Source organism: Panthera tigris, chromosome B1, assembly GCF_018350195.1.
Source record: "Panthera tigris isolate Pti1 chromosome B1, P.tigris_Pti1_mat1.1, whole genome shotgun sequence".
Lineage (NCBI taxonomy): Eukaryota > Metazoa > Chordata > Mammalia > Carnivora > Felidae > Panthera > Panthera tigris.
In genome coordinates, this window is record NC_056663.1 from 3061604 (window position 1) to 3087772 (window position 26169).

The 26169-nt window shown below is 44.3% G+C and overlaps 1 protein-coding gene across 1 annotated transcript in view; it reads right to left on the minus strand.

Moving 5' to 3' along the window:
* The window catches only part of CSMD1 (CUB and Sushi multiple domains 1), a 669247-nt gene that overhangs the window by 217097 nt on the left and 425981 nt on the right, over positions 1–26169 (minus strand). Inside the window, exons 26-31 of the mRNA XM_042982757.1 lie at positions 25418–25534; positions 21120–21233; positions 19372–19467; positions 12223–12426; positions 11061–11185; positions 10606–10702 (exon numbers count right to left, since the gene is read on the minus strand). Coding sequence (XP_042838691.1) covers positions 10606–10702; positions 11061–11185; positions 12223–12426; positions 19372–19467; positions 21120–21233; positions 25418–25534 — 753 coding nt within the window. The remainder of the gene's footprint in view (positions 1–10605; positions 10703–11060; positions 11186–12222; positions 12427–19371; positions 19468–21119; positions 21234–25417; positions 25535–26169) is intronic.

The following is a 26169-nucleotide window of genomic DNA, read 5'->3' on the forward strand; positions in this document are numbered from 1 at the left end:
TATTTTAGAGGGAGAGAAAGCATGAGCGGGGAGAATGGCAGAAGGACAGACAGAGAGAATCCCAGGCAGGCTCCATGCTCGGCGTGGAACCCAACAAGGTGCTGAATCCCACGACCCTGGGATCACGACCTGAGCTGAGATCAAGAGCTGGACGCTCAACCGACTGAGCCACCAGACGCCCCGACTCAAACTCCTTTAAACAGTGCTGCCCTTCCTTGCTTCCCGCCCATGCGTCTTCTACCAAAGACCAGACAACGACCCAGTTACCCTCTCCTCTAGATACCACCCAACCCGCCCTCGTCTGTAGCAACACAGCTTTTCTCTGCCTTCACGTGTAGGACAACACTCCTCTGCAGGGCTTCCTGCTTGGTTCAGTTCTTTCAAATTTGCTGTCTTCGGGAGACGAGACCCTAACTTCTACTTTCCAAAATTTACTTCACAGTCTTCGTGGCCCAGTAGAGGAATCTGTACATACAGGTATTTACTGCACATTGTTCAACTTTTTGGTTTCTTGTCTTTGGTTGACTGAGTTACGGTGTGGTCAGAAAACCTGCTTCCACGCCTGAGTCCTGACACAAATTAGCTCATCACTGCAAACATCTTAATATGTTCCAGTTCCGTAAAATGAAGATGATATATGTATTTTTAAGTTTATTTGTTTAGTTTTTGAGAGAGAGAACACAAGTGGGGAGGGGCAGAGAGAAGAAGAGAGTAAGAATCCCAAGCAGGCTCCGTGCTGTCAGCACAGAGCCTAACGTGGGGCTCGAGCTCACAAACCACGGGATCATGACCTGAGCCGAAGTTGGATGCTTAATGGACTAAGCCACTTGGGTGCCCCGAAAATGAACACGATATTAAGTCCCTTACATGTGAGTAATAAATTGCCACGTATGTGACAATGCTGTGTGAGTGAGGTTCCCTCTACGTGTTATTACTGATGGTAGCAAGGCCTGAATGACTTTGTTTGCAGCTCTAGGATGAAATATAACCACTCGCTCCTCTACAAAAGATGCCGGATCTTGACACCTCGGGGGGCACACCAGACACACGGGTACCAATTAGCGAGGGAGGCCTGGGAGGGTGCCGTGCAGGGAGAACCTGGCCCCAGCTGGAGGGAGGGCAAGCCACACCTGCCGTAAAGGGGCGCCCACGGGGGCCTCTCTAGACTGCCCTAACAGGAAGTTATTCCCAGCACACAAAACCCAGCTGGGAGATGTTTTTAAAAGTGTTGCCACAGGCAGTATATTTTTGATCATATTGTTTTACTGTGACCTAGATAGAGCAACACCTAACACAGAAAACTGAGAAATGGTATTAGAGCCCTACAGATTCTACTCTCAGCACAGACAAATTGGTATGAATTTTGATCTATTCTATTCATTTATAATTTATAGCCTGCCTACTTCCAAAAATGATTGTAGATGGCTTAGAACACAAGCCATATATATACATATGTATACATATACATATGTATATATATGGCTATTTTTTTTTAAAGTTCAATTCATTCAAGAAGTAAGTCAATTGTTTTTCCCAAAATGTGTACCTTTAACAACTACTTGTTCTTGTTTGTTTTTACTCAATAACAAACTTTTAAAACGGGTTCAATATTCTCTTATAGATATTTTTTAAAGTACCATAGAAATAAAGAGTTTAAATATTGATTATGCTTTTAAAAGTATTGAAATGTTAAGACTGATTTATAATCCTTTTTCCATATAAAATTTTTAAAAAGCTCCTGTTAAAAAATTTCAAATCATTAAAAAAAAAATCAAATCATTTGTACCTCAAAAAAGATTCAGGATGCCTGGCTCAGTTGGTCAAGGGTCCAACTCTTGATTTCAGCTCAGGTCATGATCTGATGGTTCATGGGATCGAGCCCCATGTCGAGCTCTGTGCTGACAATGTGGAGACTGCCTGGGATTGTCTCTCTCTCTCTTCTGCCCCTCACCCACTCACTCTGTTTCCCTGTTTCTCTCTCTCTTTCAAAATAAATAAACAAACATTAAAAAGGTGCAAACATAGCACGAACACACCACATATCCACTGTATCTTTCTATACTACATAATAATTATATTTATCTCTATTACTAATTTATATATGTGTGTATATACGACATTATTTTATTCTAAACAATTTGTAAGTTACAAATGTGATGGCCCATTTCTTGTAAAACTTCAGTGTGTGTTCCTTACAACAGAACATCTCAAATCAAGGAAAAACTAACACAGACACGGTAGTTCCAAACATGCAATCCACAGATCTCATTTGATTTCCCCCAATACTGGCTTTCGTAGCAGAAAGATTCTGTCCGTGATCATGCGGCGCATTCAATCTTTGGCTCCCTTCGTTTTCTTCCATCCAGAAGAGTTTCTTAGTCTTTTCACGCCTTTAACAACTCGATACTTTCCAAAAACACAAGCACGTTTTTTGAGTGGAATATTTTTCAACTTGAGTCTGTCTGATGGTCTTTGCTATTCGACTCGGCCTATGCATTTTTGGCAAGAATGTTAAAAGCCGACACTGTATTCCTGCCTGGTTGTCTCATCCGCTCCACACTCGGTCTTGGGGGTGCGAGGGGGCTGTTGTGCTCGGGCTGCACAGGCTCCTTCGGGGCAGTTCCTCCAAACCCTGCTCTCGGCGCATCACGTTGGTGTTAGATGGGCCGGGACAGGGGTGCTTTCCAGCAGCGCAGGTGCAGCCCCACGAGGAATCAAGCTCTCGGATGTCTGCTTGCTTTGACAGCGGGTCCATCAGTACACCCGTTCATACCATGTCCGTTACCAGAGGCCCCACCACTGATGCTGGGCCAAAGTGGAATCTGCCGGGCTTCTCCCCTCCGGAGTTCCTACTCTCCTGCTCTCAGTGAGTACCAATTAGGCGGGGAGATGCAACGAGACCGTGAATGCGCCGTTTCTCATCAGAATTCGGCCCAGCAGTTCTGGCAGCCATGGATGTTCCAGTTTGAATTGCTTATCATTGGAACAGTTGCCAAATGATGATCCTCTCATTCCACCTTCCAGCCAGATGTATTAGTTTGCGTGCTGTGAGGGAAATTGTTCTTCTTCATTCATTTCGTTTATGCATGTAGCTACTTATATTGGGATGGACTCATAGATTTCTATTTTAGACAGAGCAGCTCGTTGTGTGTGTGTGTGTGTGTATGTGTAATGTTTTTTTCCTACCAGAGCCCTGAAAAATGAGGCTTCATTTCTCCAAGAATATTTGCTCCTCTAGGGAAAAACAGTATTAAGTTGGTATCCAGAAACTCAGCATTGGGTGCCAGAGGGGTTCTTGGCTACCGGGGTGCTGCTTTACATCTGCCAAAAGACAGAGGTGGGAAATACGCGCGCGCACACACACACACACACACACACGCTTACATCTGTATTTTCATCGATACATATTAAAACCATGAGTTTGCACTGAGACCTCTAATTCAAATCCAAGTAGCCTGCCTCATTTCCATGTCTCTAACTCCTTTAGCAAATACGGAGAAACCTGGTTCTCACTGCCGTCACTATATTACTCAGGTCCTCAGTTCCCACGTACGTGCCCAGCCTTCTGACCTGACCAGCTACCGTCTTGCTCATCCACTCTGTGGGGTCCCTGACTGTTCCAAACACACCCAGCAAGCACACGGGAAAAGAAAGGCAGTCACAACGAAATCTGAAAATTCATGCCATCCCTCCCAAAATTAACTCCAGCTAGGAAGATACCCTGCCGTGTGCACTGGGTCTGAAACCATTCATCCTTCATGGCCTCAGGAGTCTGTCCGATAGTGAATAAAGAGAAGATCATAGCCAGAAGTAAAATAAAGCTCTTCTTTTTAAATCTGGACAAATGCCACATACTCCTCAAACGAAAAAGGAGCCGGGCTTCCGACGGTGTGTGGGTGAATCATCAGGGGCCACACCAGCGTCTGTCTCAGGACTCACTTGGAGCGGTGTGTGTGCAGAAAGAGAGAGATGGAGAGAGAGAAACAGTGGGCTAGGAATCAGAACCCAGGATAATTTCCCCCAAAGCTTGCGGTGCAAAGACAGAAGAACCCTCGCACACTTGGTCTCGGCCGAATCATAGGGAAGGAAAGAGACACACAGGCCTTGCCCGGTCCACTATTCCGAGGTTGAATGAGTGCTAATGACTGTGACGTCATTCCTTTCCACAGTGGTGTACTCATTACGTACCCGAATCCAAGAGCGAGAGGCTCTCACCATCAGAAAGGCCACTACTCTTCCCTTGGGAGGCAGTAAGTAAAATAACAGAGAAGCCAAAGGGTCCATATACAACTATGTAAGAGAAGCACTTTCTCCACCGTCAGCATATTACATAAAATAGTACACAGTAGTCCCCTTTATCCACAGGAGGTACATCCTAAGACCCCCGGATGCCCGGAACCACGGAACGTACCAAACCCTGTGTATGCTATGCATTTTGCTATACATGCACACCCATGATAAAGTGTGGCTTATAAGTGAGGCACAGTAAGAGATTAACAACTAATAACAGAGTAATTATAACAGGTGCCATAGTAAAATTTATGCGAATGTGGCCTTTCCCTCAAAATATCTTACTGTCTTGCAGGCCCCCCTCTTGTGATAGTGCGAGACGGTAAGATGCCCACCTGGTGGGACAGAGTCAGGTGCATGATGCAGGCATGTGATATATAGCTATAGGTCAGCATTGACCTTCAGATAATACGTCACAAGGAGGATCGTCTTCTTCCAGGGCCGTGGCTGATCATGGGTAAGTGAGACCACGTACAGCAAAAGTACAGGTGAGGGGGGACTATTGTCATGTATGTGTAGAGTATAAATCAGGAATTTTCTCGATTATTTTTTCAACAGGGCATATTCATAAACCACGAATTATTTTTTTTCCATTGAACATACCCTTGTTATTCACAATGGCTACAACTGTAAAAAATGCTGAATTTGTGAACGTGGCTCTCACTGATATTTTTTCCCCCAATATGCATTTGTGACAAAGGCTGAAAACAGCCCAGAGGAGGAGGATGTGGTTGACTAGGCTCACTCACAAAAAAATGCTACTCTCTTGGAAGGTGAGAAGGTCTTAGAAACAACCAAATCACCCCCATCCAAACATTATCAGGTTATCTCAAAAATACATAAACCTTGGAATATTAAACCACAAGATGTAAGTGGTCTGTTTAACTTCAGAAAGAAGTGTGTCTGCAATATCATAATATTATTATATATTTGCATGTGGCATAACACTGTGTATTATTTAATGCAATTGATTTTAAGTATAAAGAAGCTCAATCTAAGTGCATGGGAAAAGATTGTCAGACAGACTCTTTTAATTTGGTAGAAGACATTATATAAAATAATGTATAATGTTATTATTTCCAGTTAGATGACTTCAAACTGGATTTATATCTTCACATGTTATTTATTAATGACTTTTTCTTTTGATCACATTGCTTGCTCACCCGCTTTTATTTAACTTAATATTAGTTTTCTTAAAAGCTTACATCTTTGCATTTTTGCAAGGAATTTTGCAATACATCTGCATTTTGCATTTTTGGTTAGAACTTTTACAAGAAGTTTGCATCTTACATTTTGCAAGAAAGTTGATAGCAACAGCAAACTCCATGATGATTTTTTTCGGAGGAATTTCTTAATCCCAACCTTGACACACAACAAATCCTTATTTCTATTTCAGAAAAGAATACAGGCTACGTATCGACGATTATCTTAGAGATGTTTTAGGCTCAGGTACCTCTATGCCACCACATCTATTATAAAAATCACTCGAGCCAACATGTATCATAAAATACTGTGATCAAAGGCAGATATTATGAGGACAGAGAACAATGTTATAAAACTTACACATCATCTATATTTTCTTAAGACTTTACTAAGTAGTTTTTTGTTATTCCTTTTATATGTGACATCTCAGAATGATAAAGAATCAAAATAGTGGTGTAGTCTCTGCTCGCACTGTTAATATGTGGTTCTGTGTAGTAAATGAACTGTCTGCTCTTTGTTCCTGGTATCCAGACAGTAACCCCCTACCCTTGGACTGTTCTGACAGGAACGTCTTTGTTATTCCAGGTGGGCTCCTTAGACCACACCGGAGTTTATGGTAGCTCTGCTTATGATCACATGTATCAAAAAGTAGGGTGGTGGCTGTGCATGTGGGAAGGACAGCCATGCGCTTAGCGGCTTGGGGTTTTGAGCCAGATGATGTCAGCCTGACCTCCCACCCTCTGTGGGGTAAGGAGCTGAAGACCGAATCGAGTTTTGTAGCCAGGGACTGAATGGATCGTGCCTCCGTAATGAAAACCCAGTGGAAAGTCTGGAGAGCAGAGCTCAGGAGAGCTTCCAGGTGGGTGATACACATTGGTGTGCCTGGAAAGTGACACGTCCTGAGGACACGGAAGGCTCATGTTTGAGACCCTCCCAGATGCCGCTCTATGAGTCACTTCATCTGGCTGTTCCTGATATGATTACTTTACAATACACTTTATTTATTAGCAGATTGCTTTCTCATGTCCTGTGAGCTATGTAAGAGAATGATTCAAACTAAGATAAACCCCTGAGTTTTTAGCCAGTCGGTCAAAGGGCGGGTGGTCCAAGGACACTGAGCGTGGGACTGGGGTCTCAGGGGAGTTGGAAAACCATGCCTTCAACCCATGCAGTGTGTGCCAACTCCTGGTGGTTGTGCTCAGAATTGCATTGCAATGGTATTTATGCCAAATAGGTTTTAAATGATGGAGGTTAAGGAAGGCACCTGTGATGAGCACTGGGTGTTATACTGAAGTGTGATATTGAATCAAATGCTATATTGAATCGCTATATTGTACACCTGAAACTAACATCACACTCCATGTGAGCTAACTGGAATTGAAATAGAACCCTGGAAAAAAAATTGAAAAGTGTAGCCAACATCTACACATTTAGCTAGAGACAGTGTTTACTATTAAAAGTAAACCCGATTTTTAGTTAGAAATGCATCTTGACGTCTACATCAATTGACTTAATATGTTTAAATTTGTACACGTGAAATATCAGAAAAATAAGGTTCTGTTCTCCTGACTAATTCCAAAAACTAAAATAAGAAAGAGAAGATTGGTATTGTTCTTCTTTGCCACATACGTAGGCAATGTGTTTACTTCTTTTATTATTATCATTTTTACTAGCATTTAGGAAGTCATTCCTGCTAACCTTAGTCAATCAACTATACAACTGCCTTGCTGTATACAAAGAACATGTACACACGTTGTATGTAAATGTGTTCAGCAACACACTCGTGCCTCAGAAAATTAGGTGGAAAAATTCGTTCAAGGTTAAACCCTTCTTTTGGAGAAATCAACCTATTCCTAATATTAACTAAGAAATATAACATCACACATCTGAAGTTAAGTTCACACACAGTGGACAGTAGTTATTCCAGAGAAGGCTTAATCCAGGCTGATGTACATTAGTTGATACATAAAAAATAGATTTGAATGATGAAATTTGAACTTCAGATAAAAAATCGCAAAAGATATACCTTGGAAGCAAGTTTTACTCAAGAAAACCGTAAGGAAGAGAAAGTATGTTTACCGTTTTGTTCTCCGTTTATTGAACAAATTCCACGTATAAGTGGACCCCTGTGGTTCAAACCCATGTTGTTCAAGGGTTCACTGTATAATAGACACACTAAACCACAGGGTTTCACTGCCTGAAGCATTTCTTCTCTCTTGGATTTATCTGCCCATGTTTTACTCATCTGTTAAGATGTTATAATTTTCCCCAGATATTTTATGCCGTCCATTAAGACATTTCTTCATTTGTTCCCCCAAATCCTAGGCAAATGCAGCTTTTGACCTCCTTCATCACCCAACACCTGCCTGTGGTCTTACATCTTCGCCAAAAGTTACAGGTATTACCAGGTTACGTTATATTTATATATGATGAAAACATGTATGATTACGATTATGAACATTATTACGTTTTGCCGTCTGCATACGGATGTGCAAGTGTGTTGTTTTTTGTGACAGACTTTTTTATTCCCCAAAACAAACATGGTGCCTGATATCTGCATCATACTGACACGTAGGAGGCGGTGTGAAAAATCGCAGGCCAAGCTGGACTGCGACAGGCGCTATGCGGTGGGGGCAGGACGTGAACCTTTCCAGGGGAGACAGCACAGCAGATGAGGCGTGCAGGTCTGGAAGGGGCAGTCGCACATAAACGTCCCCAAAGATACACCATGCAAAGACAGACCAATACAGGTGGCGTGTGAGGGGTGATACCTTCTACTGGCATTGGCTCACACTAAACTTTAAATGGCCCCGTAAAAAGATGTTTTCATTGGCTGACAGCCAGAGACAACTCTGGAGTAACTTAAGAAGTCGTGGTAAGATCACAGCTGTCGCGAGCACCGCAAACAGCCTGCCCGTCACCCACTTTTCTTTCGGCGCCTGCCGAGCGACAGGATGGAGTTATCTCCAGATGCGGCTGAGATAAGCGGGAGACGTCGTTCGGGCCCGTGCCACACAAGGAGCCGTCTGTGGGGCCGGGCGCACTCTTAGAAAAGCTCGTAGTTTTCTGTGCAATCCTGGTTAATTCTCAAACGTGGAGATCTTTGCTCCTCAGTTGTAAGACAAGGGCAAGGACAGCACTTCGCGCAGAGTGCGATTTTTAGGACTCTGTTAGCCTGGCCCTATCAGGGCTCAGTAAAGGTCATGATGATGATGATGGTGACAGGGAAGATGGTGATCTTGATAACGGCTACTGTCAAGATTTTTAAAAACTGTTTAAGGTTTATTTACTTTGAGAGAGAGAGACAGACAGACAGAGACAGAGAAGAGAGGGAGAGAGAGAGAGAGAGAGAGAGAGAGAGTGCGCTGGAAAGGGGCAGAGAGAGAGGGAGACAGAGACAGAGAAGAGAGGGAGAGAGAGAGAGAGAGAGTGCGCTGGAAAGGGGCAGAGAGAGAGGGAGACAGAGACAGAGAAGAAAGGGAGAGAGAGGGAGAGAGAGAGAGAGCATCAGAAAGGGGCAGAGAGAGAGGGAGACAGAGACAGAGAAGAGAGGGAGAGAGAGAGAGAGAGAGTGCCGGAAAGGGGCAGAGAGAGAGGGAGACAGAGACAGAGAAGAGAGGGAGAGAGAGAGAGAGAGAGTGCCAGAAAGGGGCAGAGAGAGAGGGAGACAGAGACAGAGAAGAGAGGGAGAGAGAGAGAGAGAGTGCCGGAAAGGGGCAGAGAGAGAGGGAGACAGAGACAGAGAAGAGAGGGAGAGAGAGAGAGAGAGAGTGCGCTGGAAAGGGGCAGAGAGAGAGGGAGACAGAGACAGAGAAGAAAGGGAGAGAGAGGGAGAGAGAGAGAGAGCATCAGAAAGGGGCAGAGAGAGAGGGAGACAGAGACAGAGAAGAGAGGGAGAGAGAGAGAGAGAGAGTGCCGGAAAGGGGCAGAGAGAGAGAGAGACAGAGAAGAGAGGGAGAGAGAGAGAGTGCCAGAAAGGGGCAGAGAGAGAGGGAGACAGAGACAGAGAAGAGAGGGAGAGAGAGAGAGAGAGTGCCAGAAAGGGGCAGAGAGAGAGGGAGACAGAGACAGAGAAGAGAGGGAGAGAGAGAGAGAGAGTGCCAGAAAGGGGCAGAGAGAGAGGGAGACAGAGACAGAGAAGAGAGGGAGAGAGAGAGAGAGAGCGCCGGAAAGGGGCAGAGAGAGAGGGAGACAGAGACAGAGAAGAGAGGGAGAGAGAGAGAGAGTGCCGGAAAGGGGCAGACAGAGAGGGAGAGAGAGACAGAGAAGAGAGGGAGAAAGAGAGAGAGTGCCGGAAAGGGGCAGACAGAGAGGGAGAGAGAGAATCCTAAGCAGGGTCCGCGCTGTCAGCACAGAGCCCAACACGGGGCTCGAACTCACAAACCGTGACATCATGACCCGAGCCAAGACCAAGAGTCAGATGCTTACGGACTGGGCCACCCACGTGCCCCTCTGTCGGGAATTTTGATACGTTGGTGCTGTTCAGGGTGGAGGAAACAAGATAACCTCCCAGTAGAAAAGAAAGGGAAAAGAGAGCTGGGCGGTACTGCTTACCACCAGGGCGAGGAGGGAGACGCCAAGGCCAACCCGGAAGCAGTTTCCGGGGTGGAAGAAAGAGAAAGGAGGGGCTGCCTACACTTCAGGTCTGGGGACATCTGCCGTCAAGGGCGGAGCTGCTCTGCAAACCTGGTGGGTCCCAAAGCACTACAGACCTCAGGCCTCGAAGCTGCAAACCTCGGAGTACAATTTCCTGGACGGCCCGATCTCAGCACATCTCTTCGCAGGAACTGTGAACCGTGACCTACTCTTTGCTTCACCCCTACCTGCCATCACTACCCCTGGGTCCCTCGTCCCCCGGCCTCAGACTGTCACACGCAAACACCGTCTACCTGCTACCTCCCCAGCGTGAGTCCCGCTCACTGGGAACAAAGCTGTCTCTCGGCTCACCTGTGGTCTCGCTCTAAGACTGTCAACGCTAGATGAGCGAATGTGGATGTGCGCACGAGTGTTGTAGGAAAACGTCTACAGGGAACGTTTTGTGGCTGTTGCTCATTTCGTTAGTGTTTGATGATTCTGATTCACAAAGACGAGAGGGAACTGGTGTCAGCGTACCTGAGAAGCTTCCCAGCCTGGGCGCGGTCATGTCCCCTCCGTCGTAAATCTCCAGAGAGTCCCAGTTCTGCTCCGTGGCAAAACTGATCACTTGAATCTAGCAAACAACAGTGTTCAGTTACTAAGTATTTTCGGCTTAAAGAAATTTGCCTGATCATGCAGGGTTTTTCCATGAAACTTAATACATACACCAAAGAGAAAGGTGAAACCCCACAAAATAAACCATGAAGTGACATTTGCAAATTTCTACAAACGGCACTTTGGGCAGCTTTTATCCCCTAAATCTATTGGTTTTAATCCCAAGTTTAGAAATGTGATTAGAAGCATGTTGTAGAAGAAGTAAGAAAAGGGAAAGAGGTTATGGTTTAAGTATTTAAAAATAACCAACGAAACAAGAAAACAAACACAGAAAGCAAGCCCCGTGCATTCAGGCGCTCTGGGCTTGAGGGGCTTACCTGGATTCCTGATCCCTCCGTAACTATGATTTTCCAGATACAGTTTAAGTTGTTACCATATGGTTCAGGATAGCCGGGGGATAAAATGGTACCTCTGCGCTGAGTGAAATTGCCACTGCAGGGGACTAAAAGACAGAACCGTATCTCATAAAAATAAAGTACAGCAAAGGACAGCATTAATTTCATGCTTAGCGTTTCTTTGCTGTGTGATCACATATTAAGAGACATTTGACACGGAGTACGGTCCTTTCAATGGCATGTGGTGGCCAAGGTCAAATTCAGTCTATTCTCTTACCAATTCCCAGTATCATTGATTATTGCCTACCACAGTACCAAGGTTTACAGATCTGGTGTCTAAAAGCAAACCTCTTCAGGCTAAGAAGGGACTGTACCTGACAGGGACATCTCGGAAGTGACTCCTGTTCAGAATAATTTTATCTGGATGATTTAAGGAGCTTTGCAGACTATTGCCTTCCATATGCAGACAAGCAACCCCAATGAGAGTAAGGGGGTTTATGAGCAAATCCGGGGAGAAGAGACGCTGAAAACGTACAAGTGAATTTAAGACCTCATCACGACTGCTCTCGAGGTTGTCACGCAAAATGAAACAAATAAACTATAACTAACAAGGCCATTGTTATTCGGGCGGCATTAACCTGTTACTTTTCAAGCCTTCATCAGCACAAATTTATTAAGAGGACATTATGCGAGACACCAGATCAACATTCTAACGATTCTTCCCCAAAAGGAAATTATGCTCTATACCCAGGGCTTGAGAGTTAATGGCGTACTTGATAGGTTTTGTGCAAGAAAACGTGTTTCATCCTCATTAATCTAATGAGTTGTTTCGTGAGACACAGTGACTTTTAGCGTGGAGCCGCTCCGCCGCTATTTCAGAGGAAACACGTTGCTTTTTGAACAGGTCTGGAGCGGGATCAGGCTGTGCACACTGGACGTGAGCATCGGAAGCTGCTTCGTCCAGCTGTGAAGCTGGAGGGAACAGCCTTGTGCACGCTGTCACGCCTTGTGGACACACGCACGCCGTCACACCCGCGGGCGCACACACTGTCACACCTGCGAGCACACACGCTGTCACACCTGCGGGCAGACATACCATCACACCCGCGAGCACGCACGCCGTCACACCCGCGGGCACACTTACCCACGCAGCTCGGGATTGTGTCGTTCCACTGAGCTAACGCGTTAGGCACGGCCTGGCAGCGGATGGCAGTGGAGCCCTGAAGGAGGTACCCCGGGTTGCACTCGAATCGAACAATCGAACCGGCCGAGAACTCGGAGCCAATTCTCCGCCCGTATCTGGGCTCGGGGACAGAGCTGCACTGGGTATCGCTGGTCCGAGGGACAGCTAGAAGCAAACACACAACACGGCCATCGGTGTCTTCCCGGGGAAGCCCCACCATTTCCTTGGAAAAGGAGTCGAGAGAGTCCAGAACGAGTTTATGTTAATACAGAAATCAGTAACGCCTTCCGCAGGGTCTAGAGGGAACGATGTGGGGAGCACTTCCATACCTGCATCCAACCTCTTACCAACCCCAAGGACCGCCTTCTATTCTCCTTTCAGAGGAGTTAAACGCGGCATCAGGAGCACTGGCGCCTTATGAGACCTGAGTGATATGCAGGCAATTAAAATTAATTAAGCGCCCAAATCACTGTGCTCATGATAACGAGGTGCCTCAGAGCTTGTACTTACCCTCAAAGACCTTAGAGTCTAGTGAGTATAATACGGCTATTGTGATGTAATAACAAAATTAAAAACACAACTACCGGATGACCCAGCACTTCTGCGTATGCATCCACTTCTGCGGATATATCCCCCAAAACACTGAAATCAGGAGCTCAAAGACCTGTCTGCACCCATGTGTCCACCACAGCCTTCTTCACAGTAGCCACGCTGTGGAGAGAGACAACCTAAGTGTCCCATGAGTGGGTGAAGGGACAGAGAAAACGTGTTACGTCCATACAAGGGAACACCGTTTAGCCTTAAAACAGAAATAAATGCTGCCATTTGCAACAACACACGTGTTCCTTCCACCTCTGGATAAAAGTCAAGATGGCCAACCACACGGCCCGCCCCACCCCCAACAGCCCCTCTGGCGAAGCAAAATCACACTGCCTTTAGTCCCGTCCCAAATCACCTGGCACAAACCTCAATCCCATAACCAGTCCCTCCCGGAACTCCCTTTCTGAGACACCCCCAGGGTCTCCCTGGGCTGTGGTTTTCGTTGAGGTCTGGTCTTCGGCTGACAGCCACGGGCAGGTGAGCCTCGTTCCAGTGTGAGGTGAGGGGTCTGTTAGGTTGTATACTGGAATCTACTGTCTGTGAGACATTGTTCTGCTTCCCAAAAGGGGCACGGGGTAAAGTTTGGAATATACTTCAGCTCGCAGAGACGTCTGTTACTCCAGAACAACTCGCTGAGAAACAGATCCACAAGGTATGGGCATGAAAACTCCATGATCTGTTTTTATTCTCTGCAGCTAAAGGACGTTTGTATGTATCGTGTCCAGGATCCTCTTCAGTCTGTGCATTTCTTCATCCAACGGTGCCCCCCTCTGACAGTGTGCTCGCGTTCTTGTTTTCCCGAAGAACAGTGGTCCATGTTCACACTGCTTTTCCTAACATGGGGACATCAGGTTTTGCATTGAACCCGACCAGTGACAGGCAGCATCTGAGTAACTGCTCCTAAGAAAGCAAGTCTACGAGACGGAGTCAGAAGACGATTCTGATGCAAAGTTAATAAAATTACATACCAAGCACTACAGTTGAAACAATGATACATCAGAATGGCTCTTTTTTAGAAGAAAAACAGAATGCAGAATAACTATATCATAATAAAAATTGCTGAAAATTCCTATTTGTCATATTTATACGTCTCAGCATTTTGGTGCAGTTGAACAAGAAGCGTGAGGGCCAAAGAGGAAATAAATAAAGACCGTCCCATGGAGGCGTCTTCCTCCATGTTTGCTGCTGTTGTTACCAAAATGGAGAAATGTCTCCAATGGCAATTTTTCTCCTTGTCCTGAATTACACGAAAAACACCCGGCTACCGATAGCAAACGCTGCACGCTTATCTAAGAAGCCTCAAACACAGTGACGTTTCTATTTCTAATAATACATTAATATTTCATAAATATGCGAGCACTTTTTCCAGGGCATCACTGCCACTCCAGGCCCCGTACACGGGGACAACACACCATCAAGGGTCACTCGGACACAGGCCACTATTCAGCCTTTCCTCATGAACTTCATGGTTGTCCTTTTTTAAGAAAACGAAGATAAATGAACAACACCTACATCTGGGTGACATTATGAAGGTTGTTCTTTAGAGGAAGAAGTTTCCCCAGTGAGGAGAAGAACAATTTTAAGTCTCTGGAAAGTGGGGCCGAAGCAGGCACAGACGACCTCAAACGCCCATGCACCATCTGGGGAGCATCCAACAGCATTCAGCCACTTTCCCTATCGGCCCGGTCCGGTCCCTGCCCTTCACCTGAATGTTTCGGGCAGCATCAGGGAGAAATTCCGTCCTCTGTGGTTACTACCTTGTATCTTTTAGTCAATGTTTCACACTGCGGTGAAGCAAGAGGGGAATCAGCCCAGCGGAAAGCAAACGGGGACTGAGGTCGGCTCAGGAGAGAAGGTGCCGGACAGAACGACGAGTGACGGCCACGGCAGGTGCGCTGTGCTGCTGCGGGGGCTGGGGGCTGCTCTCGGGCTTTCAGAGCACCCACCGCGAGGGGAAGCCAGAGCCTAACGTCACGTGGTGGGTCCTTCGCCCGAAGCCACTGCCAGAGCTCAGCCCAGGTCTGCGCACGCGGCTCCTTCACCGCCCATCTTTCAGAGCAGGTATGACGACAAAACCAGACACCGACAATAACGTAGTAACAAACCCGAATGCCCGCAGCAGTCACTTGGCCACTCTAAGGGAGGCTGGCTTGCCTGTTTCTTTAGTGATGGGGGATATTTTCTATTTCTCAAAATCATTCTGTTTGGGTAGTTGAAAAATCGGATTCGACAAGCCATCACTCGTCAGTGAATTCAAGCATACATCACTGAATTATGAACAAAACTTTATGCTCAGTCTTTTTTGTAAGAAGTATGCATTTTATAAGCTCTTTATACAAAACGCGAGTCTCTTCGAAGTAGAAAACCTTATAATTTATGTCATCTAAAAGGAGATGAGGTTTGGGGAAAATCAGTAAAGACATGTACTTAAACAACTGGGAAGGACCTCACGTGGAAATTTTCATGTCAATTTCTTTCTACCCAAACTCAGAAAAAGTGCTTCCTGCTTCCAGGTTGTTTATCTGTTAATTTCACTGCTAAGGGCAGTGAGTCTTGCTGTAGGAGGTAGGAGACCCTGGGACAGGAAAGCCCCAAGCTAGTGAATCTGGGAGACCGGGAGGCCAGAAGGCCAGGAAGCGGGAGGCTGCTTCAGATGGGGATCTGGAATGGACCTGTCCACACAGCAAATGTGTCCAGAAAGATGGAAACTCGGCCAACTGACACTTGTAAGTTGTGCACTCAGGGGAAGCTTGCTATAAACACATGGCCTCCTTTCCCTCCTGAAATATTCAGGATGTCCTACCTGGTTTACTAGCTTTGGTGTGAATGACTTATTTTGAGAGAACTTAATGAAGTGCTGAATCCTGCACGGAAATACCCAAGAAAAATGGATGATCTGTGCAAACAGCCAGGCACAAATATAAGAGAGTTAAAAATAGTAGTACACTCATGAGACACTGTCGACTGCCGAGTTTAATATAGACGCATTCAGTCACGTGCACACACAGAGCATGGCGGGGGTGGGGGTGGGGGGTTGTGCAGATGGTTTTTAACCACCCTGCCATAAATTAGCATGTGCCTCAGAGTAAGCAGGAGAGGACAGGAGACTTATCTGCTCTGCCTCAGTCGTCTCTGTGGCCACGCACGTCAGCTCTTGTGTTGTTTCCAATATTGCTAAGGTTGATTCTGTTATTAAAAGGTGTGTATTTGGGGCACCTGGGTGGCTCACTTGGCTCAAGGTCAGACTTTAGCTCACGTCATGATCTTGTTCGTGAGTTCGAGCCCCACGTCGGGCTCTGTGCTGACAGCTCAGAGCCACGAGCCTGCCTTGGATTCTGTTTCTCCCTCTCTCTGCCCCTTCCCTGCTCATGCTCTGTCTCTCTCTCTCTCTCAAAAATAAATAAACATTAAAAAAAACTGAAAAAAAAGTGTGTATTTGGAGCCCCCAAAAAATCTACAAATGCAACATAAGCACATCATAATATAGACTAAAAGGGCTCTTCTAACACCAGAGGAACCAGACTGTGCTCAATTTATTAAGGAACAGTAGGTGAGTGTTCCACATGGTGGGTTTCTTAGGGTGACATGAATTTTGATTTTCTCGCTGCCCCCAGAATACACTGACTTTACGCGCGATCCATTTTCTGCGGAGTGCCAAAGATTATCAAAATGTGCAGAATCCCCTTTGCTGACTGCAGTCCTGCCAGTGTGTAGGTCTGGGAGCTCAGGGAGGGAGGGCTCAGGAATCGCTGGGTGCTGGGGGAGGAGGGAGGGGACACCCTCTCAGGTTGCCTGAAAGGAAATCCAAGAAGCCACTTGAACGCATTCACATCGGAAAGCGAGGCGTGCTCCTGCCGTGTCTTCAGGGAACTTTGTTTATGTAGGACAAACATCAACAGCGGTCCAGCTGGGAAACCAAAATGTTAGCACAGCCCCAGGGACCCTCACACTCCCGGAGAATCTCCAGATGTCTGTTCCTGGTAGGTTCTACCAACAGCTTTTGCTTCTCGAGTCAACTGTCACATTGCCGAGGTGTGTGGTGGCTGAATGCAAGGGGGATGCAAGGTGGCCCCAGGAGGAATGACTCCTGAGCCACCTGCTGTAAAAGGTGCCTGCCTGTCACTGAAATGCACCATGTCTTCTCCATCTCCGTCCACACTACTGCTTGTAGGACCCGTGACCTGGAAAGTAGTTCCTCCACCCTGAGTAGATAGAGTCCTTGAGTGTTCAATTCAACAGCACCAAGCAGCTGGACGAAGGGCTTCACAGGTACTGAGTTGTCACTGACAAACTAATGTGGGACAGGTATTTAAAGCACCGGATTAGGAAGGGATCCCCTCCATTCGCCTCTTTTGGGGTGCTCGTGGGTCCTAACTCACTGTCTTTCCCACTTCTGACCTTTCAAATAGACCCTTCTCCCTCTAAGGGGTGTGGAAAGCAAAGGAAAACCAGCAAAGACATAAGCTAATTAGGACACTTTGTAAAACAAAGTCTACATCCATTTCTCCACAGGATCAGAAAGATGGAAACATCTTCATTACTTAGGCCTCATTATTAAGCGGGCGGCATGGAGGGCTGGGGAGTGGAGCGCAAGAGGCAGTGATGCTGGAACGCCTGGGTCAAGTCCGGGTTCCGTGCACCCTGACCTCGCTACCTACTTTGCCACCGATGTCTCTAACAGGTGCAGAAACTCCCCATGCAATTTAAAGCTTTAGTAAGTCAGGAAAGAATGAAGCCGTAAGTGGTATTCGAACGCGCTATTCAAAAAGTTTTTAAACAATGGATTTCATATAATTTCTTGGCTCCCACGTAACCAGCATCTTTCAGAAAGTAATATTCAATTTAACTTTTCAGATGTATTGAAAACGTCCCCAGGTGTTCTCAAGTGATTTATAAACTGCATTCATGATTCTAGTTCTTTGCTTCCAAGGGATTTAGCTTTGATAAAAAGACAATTTTTGCATAAACTCACTATAGGAACAAAGCAAGAAAAGGAGGTATATTGAGACTTTATAAAATATTGAGGGTGTTAGAGTCATTATATACTCTTAAGGACAAGGAAAACATATTCCTCCTATAAATGATTTTCTTTTCTTACCACTTTTCTGTTTTCATTCATTTTAATGGCGATATGTTACTTGAAGCCAAGAAACATACCTTTTAAAGTCGTGACTTCTGAGGACAGTATTTGTAAGTAGGATAGAGTTAGGGTCATTTGCCTCAGATATTTTATTCGATGTCTAATCTTTATCAAAAAGGAAGGAAAGCCCCTTATCAAGACAGTCAATGTCAGTAGCTTAAATGTCTCCAGGTTAAAAAGTGTACTTAAGGCGCTATTCCTTCTCATTCCTTTACACATCATCTTGTTCCTGAGCAGTGAGGTTTTTATGATGAAATATTGTATAGTTTATAGATTTTAGGAAAACATTTTGAGGGCATGGGTCTTGCAGCGTGAGAGTATTAGAAATGAGTTGTAAGTGAAATGACAGATTGCTATTTTCCGTAATTTTTTTTTCTTTTTTTACAAACACTATGATGTCAAGCTTGTTTTCCAAAGTCTTTAGTAAAGGACAGAAGCTACTGGCACCTGGGGCTTCCCCGCCACTTGCCACTTCCGAGGAAAATAGCTAAGAGGGGCGAGTAATCTCTGTAGCCTCAAGCAAAATTGAGACCTGGAAAAACTAAGTCTTTCTTCCTGTTTTAGAACACACAGTTTATCCGCCAAGATGGTAATCTCTCTCACATCTCAAGCTTCACGGCCATTACAACCTACATCCAAAGACCCGCTCTGTGCTTCTGAAAGTGTATAAACAGTTGTCATGGATTTTTGTCAAGTTCATGCACTGAATAGACAAGACAAAGGTAGACTCTAGAGATAGAAAACAAAACAATCCTCATTGTTTAGAAACTTGGCACAATCTCAAACATTTTGAATAAGCTCCAATTTCAGAAATAAGTATAAAGGTGTCAAGGTGCAAAAGTTAACAGAACAAATAAGACAAAATGGGTGTTTAGAGTCACGGAGGCACGGACGGTATTTTGGGTTTTGTTTGATTTCGTTAAGTTGCCTTTTCGACTTCCTTTTTTTACGGGAAGATCTGGAATTGTAAAATGTGCTTTAAATGTATTTCACGAAAGCAGGTACTGAAATCTAAACTCTTATGAGACACTTTACTGAGTTACATAAACTATAATATACATGCAATCCTTTTGCAAAGTATAAAGTGCCAGACAAAGGGGATTTGATCAGTAAGTGTTTCCTGATGATGCCAGATAAATGAGGTGTCATTGTGTCTTTGCAGGAGAAATATCATATATATTTAAGTGTCAGAAAGCAAATTGTGATATTTTTATTAAATCGTTTTATTATAAACATATGAATACCTTCAATTTCCTAAGTATTAAAAAAAAACACACAATGCAGAAATGGCTAGTGCTTTAACTGAAAATAGCAGTATGTCTGAGGTCGGGGAGGGCAGAGCGGTGTGCTCAGTGACCTTTGACCCTTACCTTGGTAAACAAAGTGGAAACCCCGGGCAGATGAACCGCTCTTTGCACTGAATCGGAGAAGAATCTGATTTGATGTCGCCAATGGCAATGTTTCACCTAACGAAGAAAACCAGAGGTAATTAGTGGGATCCGTAGAATACACTGTGGGGTGGTGGCAAATATTTTGGAAAATAACTATTATTAACTTGGAATTTCACTCTCAGCTGTTGTACTCTTATCAGATCTCCCTTTGGGTTTAGGACCCAGACGCATTGTTTCTATCAAGATTTTAAAACTGGTCTTGCCTGTTCGTTCTATTAAAATGTGGATTTAATCAATATCTCACTTATGCTTCCTTCTGAAGCAGGCACTGATCGTAAGTCTGTTAGCTGACAAAGTGGGAAATACAAGAATCATATTTATCAGTAGCTCAGAATCAACTTTATTTGACAGTTACTTGCTAGGATTTTACTTCAATTAAGAAAATTAAGAAAATATGAATCTAAACTTGTTTAAAAATACTAAACCATTTAGATTCAGAAAAAATAAATTTATGAAATATATTTTTACCTTTTAAAGTACACCCACTATACAGGAATGGTCTCTCTCACGTGCCACTAAGGAGCATATGAATGACATAAGCATTTCAGAGGTGAACTTGTCAATAGGTAACAGTACTTTAAATCTGTATCTTCTGGGGGCGCCTGGGCGGCTCAGTCGGTTAAGCTTCTGACTTTGGCTCAGGTCATGATCTCACGGTTCGTGGGTTCGAGCCCCACATTGGGCTCTGTGCTGACAGCTAGGAGGCTGGAGCCTGCTTCGGATTCTGTGTCTCCCTTTCTCTCTGCCCCTCCCCCGCTCAGACTCTGTCTGTGTCTAAGATAACATAACATAACATAATATAACATAACATAACATAAATCTGTATCTTCTGATGCGTTTCTCGACGTTCCATCATTGGACATTGGCAGAAAAGAACAAGACATAGGTCTTAAGAACCTTGGTTAACAACAGTGAAAAACAGGAAATAATCAAACTTAGTCTTGGTTGGCAAGATCAGGGATGACACCATAGTGACTGCACAAACCTTGCAGTTTGCCCAGGGTCCCAATCCATGAGGGGCTAATTAAATTGTGCTGCGCTAATCAACTGAATCCTATTCAGCACTAAAACGAATCACTTTCGGTCTATACACTTTTTCGTAGGGAAAGAACTGCAGATGTGATTTTCAATAAAAGTGCGGCGTACAAAATGAGTTTGAAATAGCATCGCGTTTTATGCAGCCCCATGTACGTTTACGCGCATTTACACACGCACACATTCATCCGTGTATGTGTATACACGTACGCACCCGTGTACTTGTAGGAGTGTGATGAATCTCTATACGCACGTATTTAAAGGTTGGCAAGGATTGAGACCACAATATTGATACTGCTTATCACCAGGAAGATTAGGGGACATGGGATAGAAAATAGAACACACAAGATCATTTATTATCCCTTCTTTTTCCGATATTTTCCTTTGTTCTTGAGATGGATATTGTATTTCCCACAACCTTAGTAAGTAAAATGATGGTCAGCGGTTTTATATCTGAGATAAACATACAGTTGAAATTTTATATCGAAGATACAATGTTATTAAGTAGGCAAGCAAATTCAAAGATGATTGCATTTCTCCCTCATTAAAAAAGAAAAAAAAAATGACAAGTTTAAAATGAGTCACCCTGGCTGTCTAAATAAAATTAAAGATCAAATGCTTTGAATGTTTACCTGAATGTGACCCGGAGAGAGAGCTGAGAAGTCTGGCCTGTGGGTGTGTCCCATCAAATAATTCTGCCAAATCATTCAGTGCCGTCTGGAAATAGGCAAACTGTCCGAATACGACTGCAAAATAAAGGGGTGGGTGGCACAACGCTTATTAAAAAACACAGACACGGAGGCTTACACCACCTATGTACTGATTCCTCTCAAGGATCGTGCTCCTAAGATCCCAGCAGAAAATCATGAACTGGTTTCCCCGGCTTTCTAAGAGTTTTCAGTGGCTTAAACAATTTTATTTCGTTTCTCAGTGTCTTGAAACATAATAAAAGGAATAGCATTACTGTTCCCAATGTGTTTGAATATTAAATTTTTTTCTGGAACTACATTAGGATAATACAAGAATAGCCATAAAGCTGCCCCATTATTTAAGAGCAGTTAACGATGTTTCGTTTCATGTACAATAGGTACAGGGATCAAGACAATTCTTGGTTTTAAAAACATGTCAGTTTGGTGAAGAATTTAAAATTGTTCACTTGTTATTACAAGGTGAAATTCACGTGAACTCATTGCGATTTATACACAGGTCAGCAACATACCATAGAGCTGTTTATTATGACCCCACCACACAATTTTATTTATCTCATAGGTGATATAAATAGCAAGAACACACCTCCTCCAAGTAAAACATTACTGTGCATTTCAGCACTTCAAACTTCATAAACTTTTTCACTCAAAGTGACAATACACAGGCCTCCACAATAGTTAGAAACACTTGTGATTTAGTATATAAGCAAGGAGCAACTAATTCTTATTTATGTGCAAGGTTTAAACTAAAATTATTCTCATTCTGCATAAGAAATGGATATGTGTGTATCAATTATACATGTCAGATTCTAATGAACTAATGTGTTGGCGAAATGGAGGGGAATCTAACTGTAATAGCTTGTGTGTGTGTGTGTTTTAGATATGTCATATATTCTGTCACACACATGTATTACATATATACATAAACATGTATGTATAATATGCACCATGTACAGTATGCACGTAATAGAGTATATGTACACATACATACATGTATTTTAAGATTTTATAATTCCTTTATAATTTTCTAGAGAGAAATAATTAAAGGAAGCATGTAAGCCAGGAGGACTTCCCCAATGGATGAACTGCTCTAAAACAAAGAATTAGAAAGAGGAAGAGAATTTTATGATTTCAACATGGTTCTGGCTCATACAATTCCTTTCTCATAGCAGCCCCCCTCCCCCAGTAATGAAACCTTCATCACGTTGGAGGCAGGACGCTTGGGTCTTTTAAATAGCACAAAAGTGAATCACAGACACGTAATGTCAAGAAACTTTTAGAACCAGAATTTGAAGATGATCCAGAGAGAAACGTGGTCCCAGGACCGTCACACGCCAACGTGCACTGAGCTCCTCACAACAAATACGGGTGTGGGTCTACATGTTGGCCAAGATGAGGCTTCTCTGATGAGCTGCTTGGGCGGAGCTCAGACCTATGACTGACTCTGCCCCAAACGGGCAGCCAAGACTGACAAGTGCTCATGGCCACGGGGTCTCCCTGGGGGAGAGTCCATGTCTCATAATGGGGAGAGCAGTGTCGCTTCCTTGAGGCATGAGAAGTTAAACCACTTGGGGGGAAGAATGAAGGGCAGGGAATTATTTCAGTACGTGAACATTGAAAGCAAAACTCTGCAGGTGACAAATATGGCAAAAGGCCTGGTGTGGCAGGCGCTCAGTGGGTAAGAGACAAGGAGGGGATTGGAAAGCAAAAGCCACCGCAGCCTGAGACTTTAGGACCTAAAAACGCGGGGTTTTCTCGTGGGCAAAATGGGAGTAAAAAATGTGTATCAAGGTGTTTCCATGATCAGAGCTTTGTCGTAGAAAGGTACTTTGGTGACACTTTGGGTGAAAACAGGGAGAGAATTGGAGTATCTGAAGACCTGCCTCAAATGTTACTTCCCGCCTGGAACCTGTGTTCACCACAGTCATGCCTCTTCCCACCTAGCGACGCCCACACCTTGAGCTAATGTGGCACTTAAAAAGTGGGCATTTTAGGGCACAGACTATGTTTTATTCATCCTGGCCCTTATCACAATTGTTTGTTATTATCATTATTATTATTATTTTAGAGAGAGAGAGAGATAGTGACAGAGAGACCACATGAGCAGGGTAGGGGCAGAGAGAGAGGGAGAGAGAGAATCCCAAGCAGACTCCATCCGCAGCACAGAACCTGACGTGGGGCTCGATCCCATGACTCTGGGATTATGACCTGAGCAGAAATCAAGAGTCGGACATTCAACCGAGTCACCCAGGTGCCCCCAAAATTGTTGAACTGAGTTATTTCCCAGGAGAGAGTAAGGAAAAGAAGAAAGATAATACAAGATAAGGCAGTATAGATTTTCATTTAATCCTCTGTGCAACTATTTTAATTTCAAATTAAAATTTAATTTTCTGTCTGGATCGAATGTGATAAATGTATATCTTTAAACATTTCAGACTGGGAAACTCTGATCAATATTTATGATAGAGGTGTGACTTTTTTTTTTATCTGCTGGGAAATCATAATTGTGTTGTGACAATTCAATAAATTTTGAAATAAACTAAAATCATAGAATATGGCTGCTATATTCCATTGTGATAAATACGTTCTACCGTTTATCTATGAACAAAAGTAAAAGGAATAGGAAAGTAACTGGAGGATGTCGTTAAGCACTTAGGTGGAAAAAACGAATTAACGGGAGCTGAAGAAGTGACATTGGTTTAAAGGAATTGGTCAAGCAAAAAGAGTGAGAATCAGGAGCTATTCTAAGTTTTATTGTTTGTTTATTGTAGCAAAGTAGATATTCTGAAGCCCTCTCACTTTTTAAACGAGAGTAACAGCTGTCTCATTCACAAAGTGAACCAGCCCTTTGCCTGTTGGGGAGCTGGTCCCCCTGCCCTGGTCTCCACGAGCATGTCCATCATCTCTTAAACACCAAGGAAAGCCCAGCCCGAAAACCCTAACAGTCTTGAGTACTGGCCCAGGGTAGACACTACATGGTGTGTGGTAAAATAGCAAGCAAGTTCGTCACACGGTTCATGAAGGGCCCGTGACCTAAAACACCTAAGGCTAAAGTAAGTTCCTGGTGAAGGTTTTCGTCAGTTTCGAAGAGGCCTGTAGATAATAAATAGAGTAAAACCTTGGTTTGCCAGCATAACGCCTTCCGGAAACACGCTTGTCATCCAAAGCACTCGTATATCAAAGCAAATTTCAAGGACCACTGGCTCAGCTGTGATCATGTGACATCGGGCGTCGCGTACGACTTGTGTTTCGAGACCTCACTCGTTTACCAAGTTAACATTTATTAGAAATGTTTGCCCGTCTTGTGCAAACGCACACACGCAGAACAACTTACTTGCCATCCAGAAACCGTTTGTCTCCCGTGTGCCAATTTCTTACCCAACAAGTAACTTACTTGTGTTATAACTGTACTTTCTAAAAGGTTTTCCCTCAAACAGATTCTAGCCTTAGAATCTTTATCTGCTGTCCGTCTATGAGTGGATGGCTGCTACATCACATGTAAAGGAAAAAAACAAAACTTAGCCATGTAGGGTTTTCACTGTACTACTGGGAAAAAAAGAACCTGGTCTACAAAGTTATAAAAACGACTATCTGGTTTACTCCAGAAAAGAACCCAAGTCAAAGGAAATGTCCGTGGTCAAGAGTGAGATTGGAGGTGTGGGAATCCAGCTCTGGGAAAACCCAGTGCAGACCCGGCAGGAAGGCCCTTCTAGAGAAGAAGCCATGCGGAAAGCTGGCTCAGGCTGGAAGCAGAGTTCAGGAGGGAAATTGGTAAGCGAGGTGTTGAGGGGTCACATGGGGATCTGCCCGCTTTGACATCTCTACCCATTCGAAGGTGAGCTCACTGATCCAGTGACTTCCGTCAGCATCTGACTGAGAAATGCAAGTGCAGACTGGCATCCAGTGTTCCCCTGGCCCACCTCACTTGGCCATCCTGCCTCAAAAAGAACCAGTTTCTAACAAAGGATGAGTCAAGCCAAACTGATTCTCTCTGATTATTCTGGATCAGAATCTTAGAAGAAAATTTACGCATTTTATATGACATTGATAAAATGACTGGAGTGGATGCTGTGTACATTTAGAAAACCTGTTGCTTTAACACAAGTCATCTTTTATATTTTTTATTATAGTCAGAGCCGAAAGATTTGTTTATAAGATGACAGAAAAATTAACATCGAAACAAATATGACCACGAATAAAACATTAAAGAAAGACAAACTTACCAAACTCCTTTGGCACCGTTATGGAGTAGAGGCATATTTGACCGGCCGTGTAATTATGAGGGTAGTTTGGTGACAAAACGACCCCTTCGGACCCCGTGTACTGGCCTCCGCAGGGAGCTGCAAGAGGGAGTAAGCAAACAGCATGTGCAAAACCATCGCCACACCTGCTCGAGAGGGGCGGGGCCGCAGGAGGATGAAAACACTGAGGAAATGAGCATCTCACCTGGTTTGTTCAACAGTTTAACAAAGTGTGTGTGTGGGGGGGGGTGCCTGGGTGGCTTAGTGGGTTGAGCGTCCAACTTCGGCTCAGGTCATGATCTCACGGATCGTCAGTTCGAGCTCCGCATCAGGCTCTGCGCTGACAGCTCAGAGCCTGGAGCCTGTTTCAGATTCCGTGTCTCCCTCTCTCTAGGCCCCTTCCCCACCCCCCAACTCACACTCTGTCTCCCTCTGTTGCTCACACTCTTTCCCTCAAAAACAAACATTAAAAAAATTTAAAAAAGAAAGTTAACAAAGTGGCCAATGGAAAAACTACTTAATTTCGCTGTGGGAAGTGAAGGAAAAGAAAAGCAGAGATTTACCAAGTTTGAATAAAGACAACTTAGGAGAAAAACCTATGATGGTCTCAGGAAATCCCAAAACCTCTCCCAGAAGTGCTAAAATGATCATGAAAATGTTAGTAAGAAACTAACAAGCCTGAAATGAATAGATTCCTGAGTTACTTTGAGTCTCACGAGAATTTTCTGGTTGGC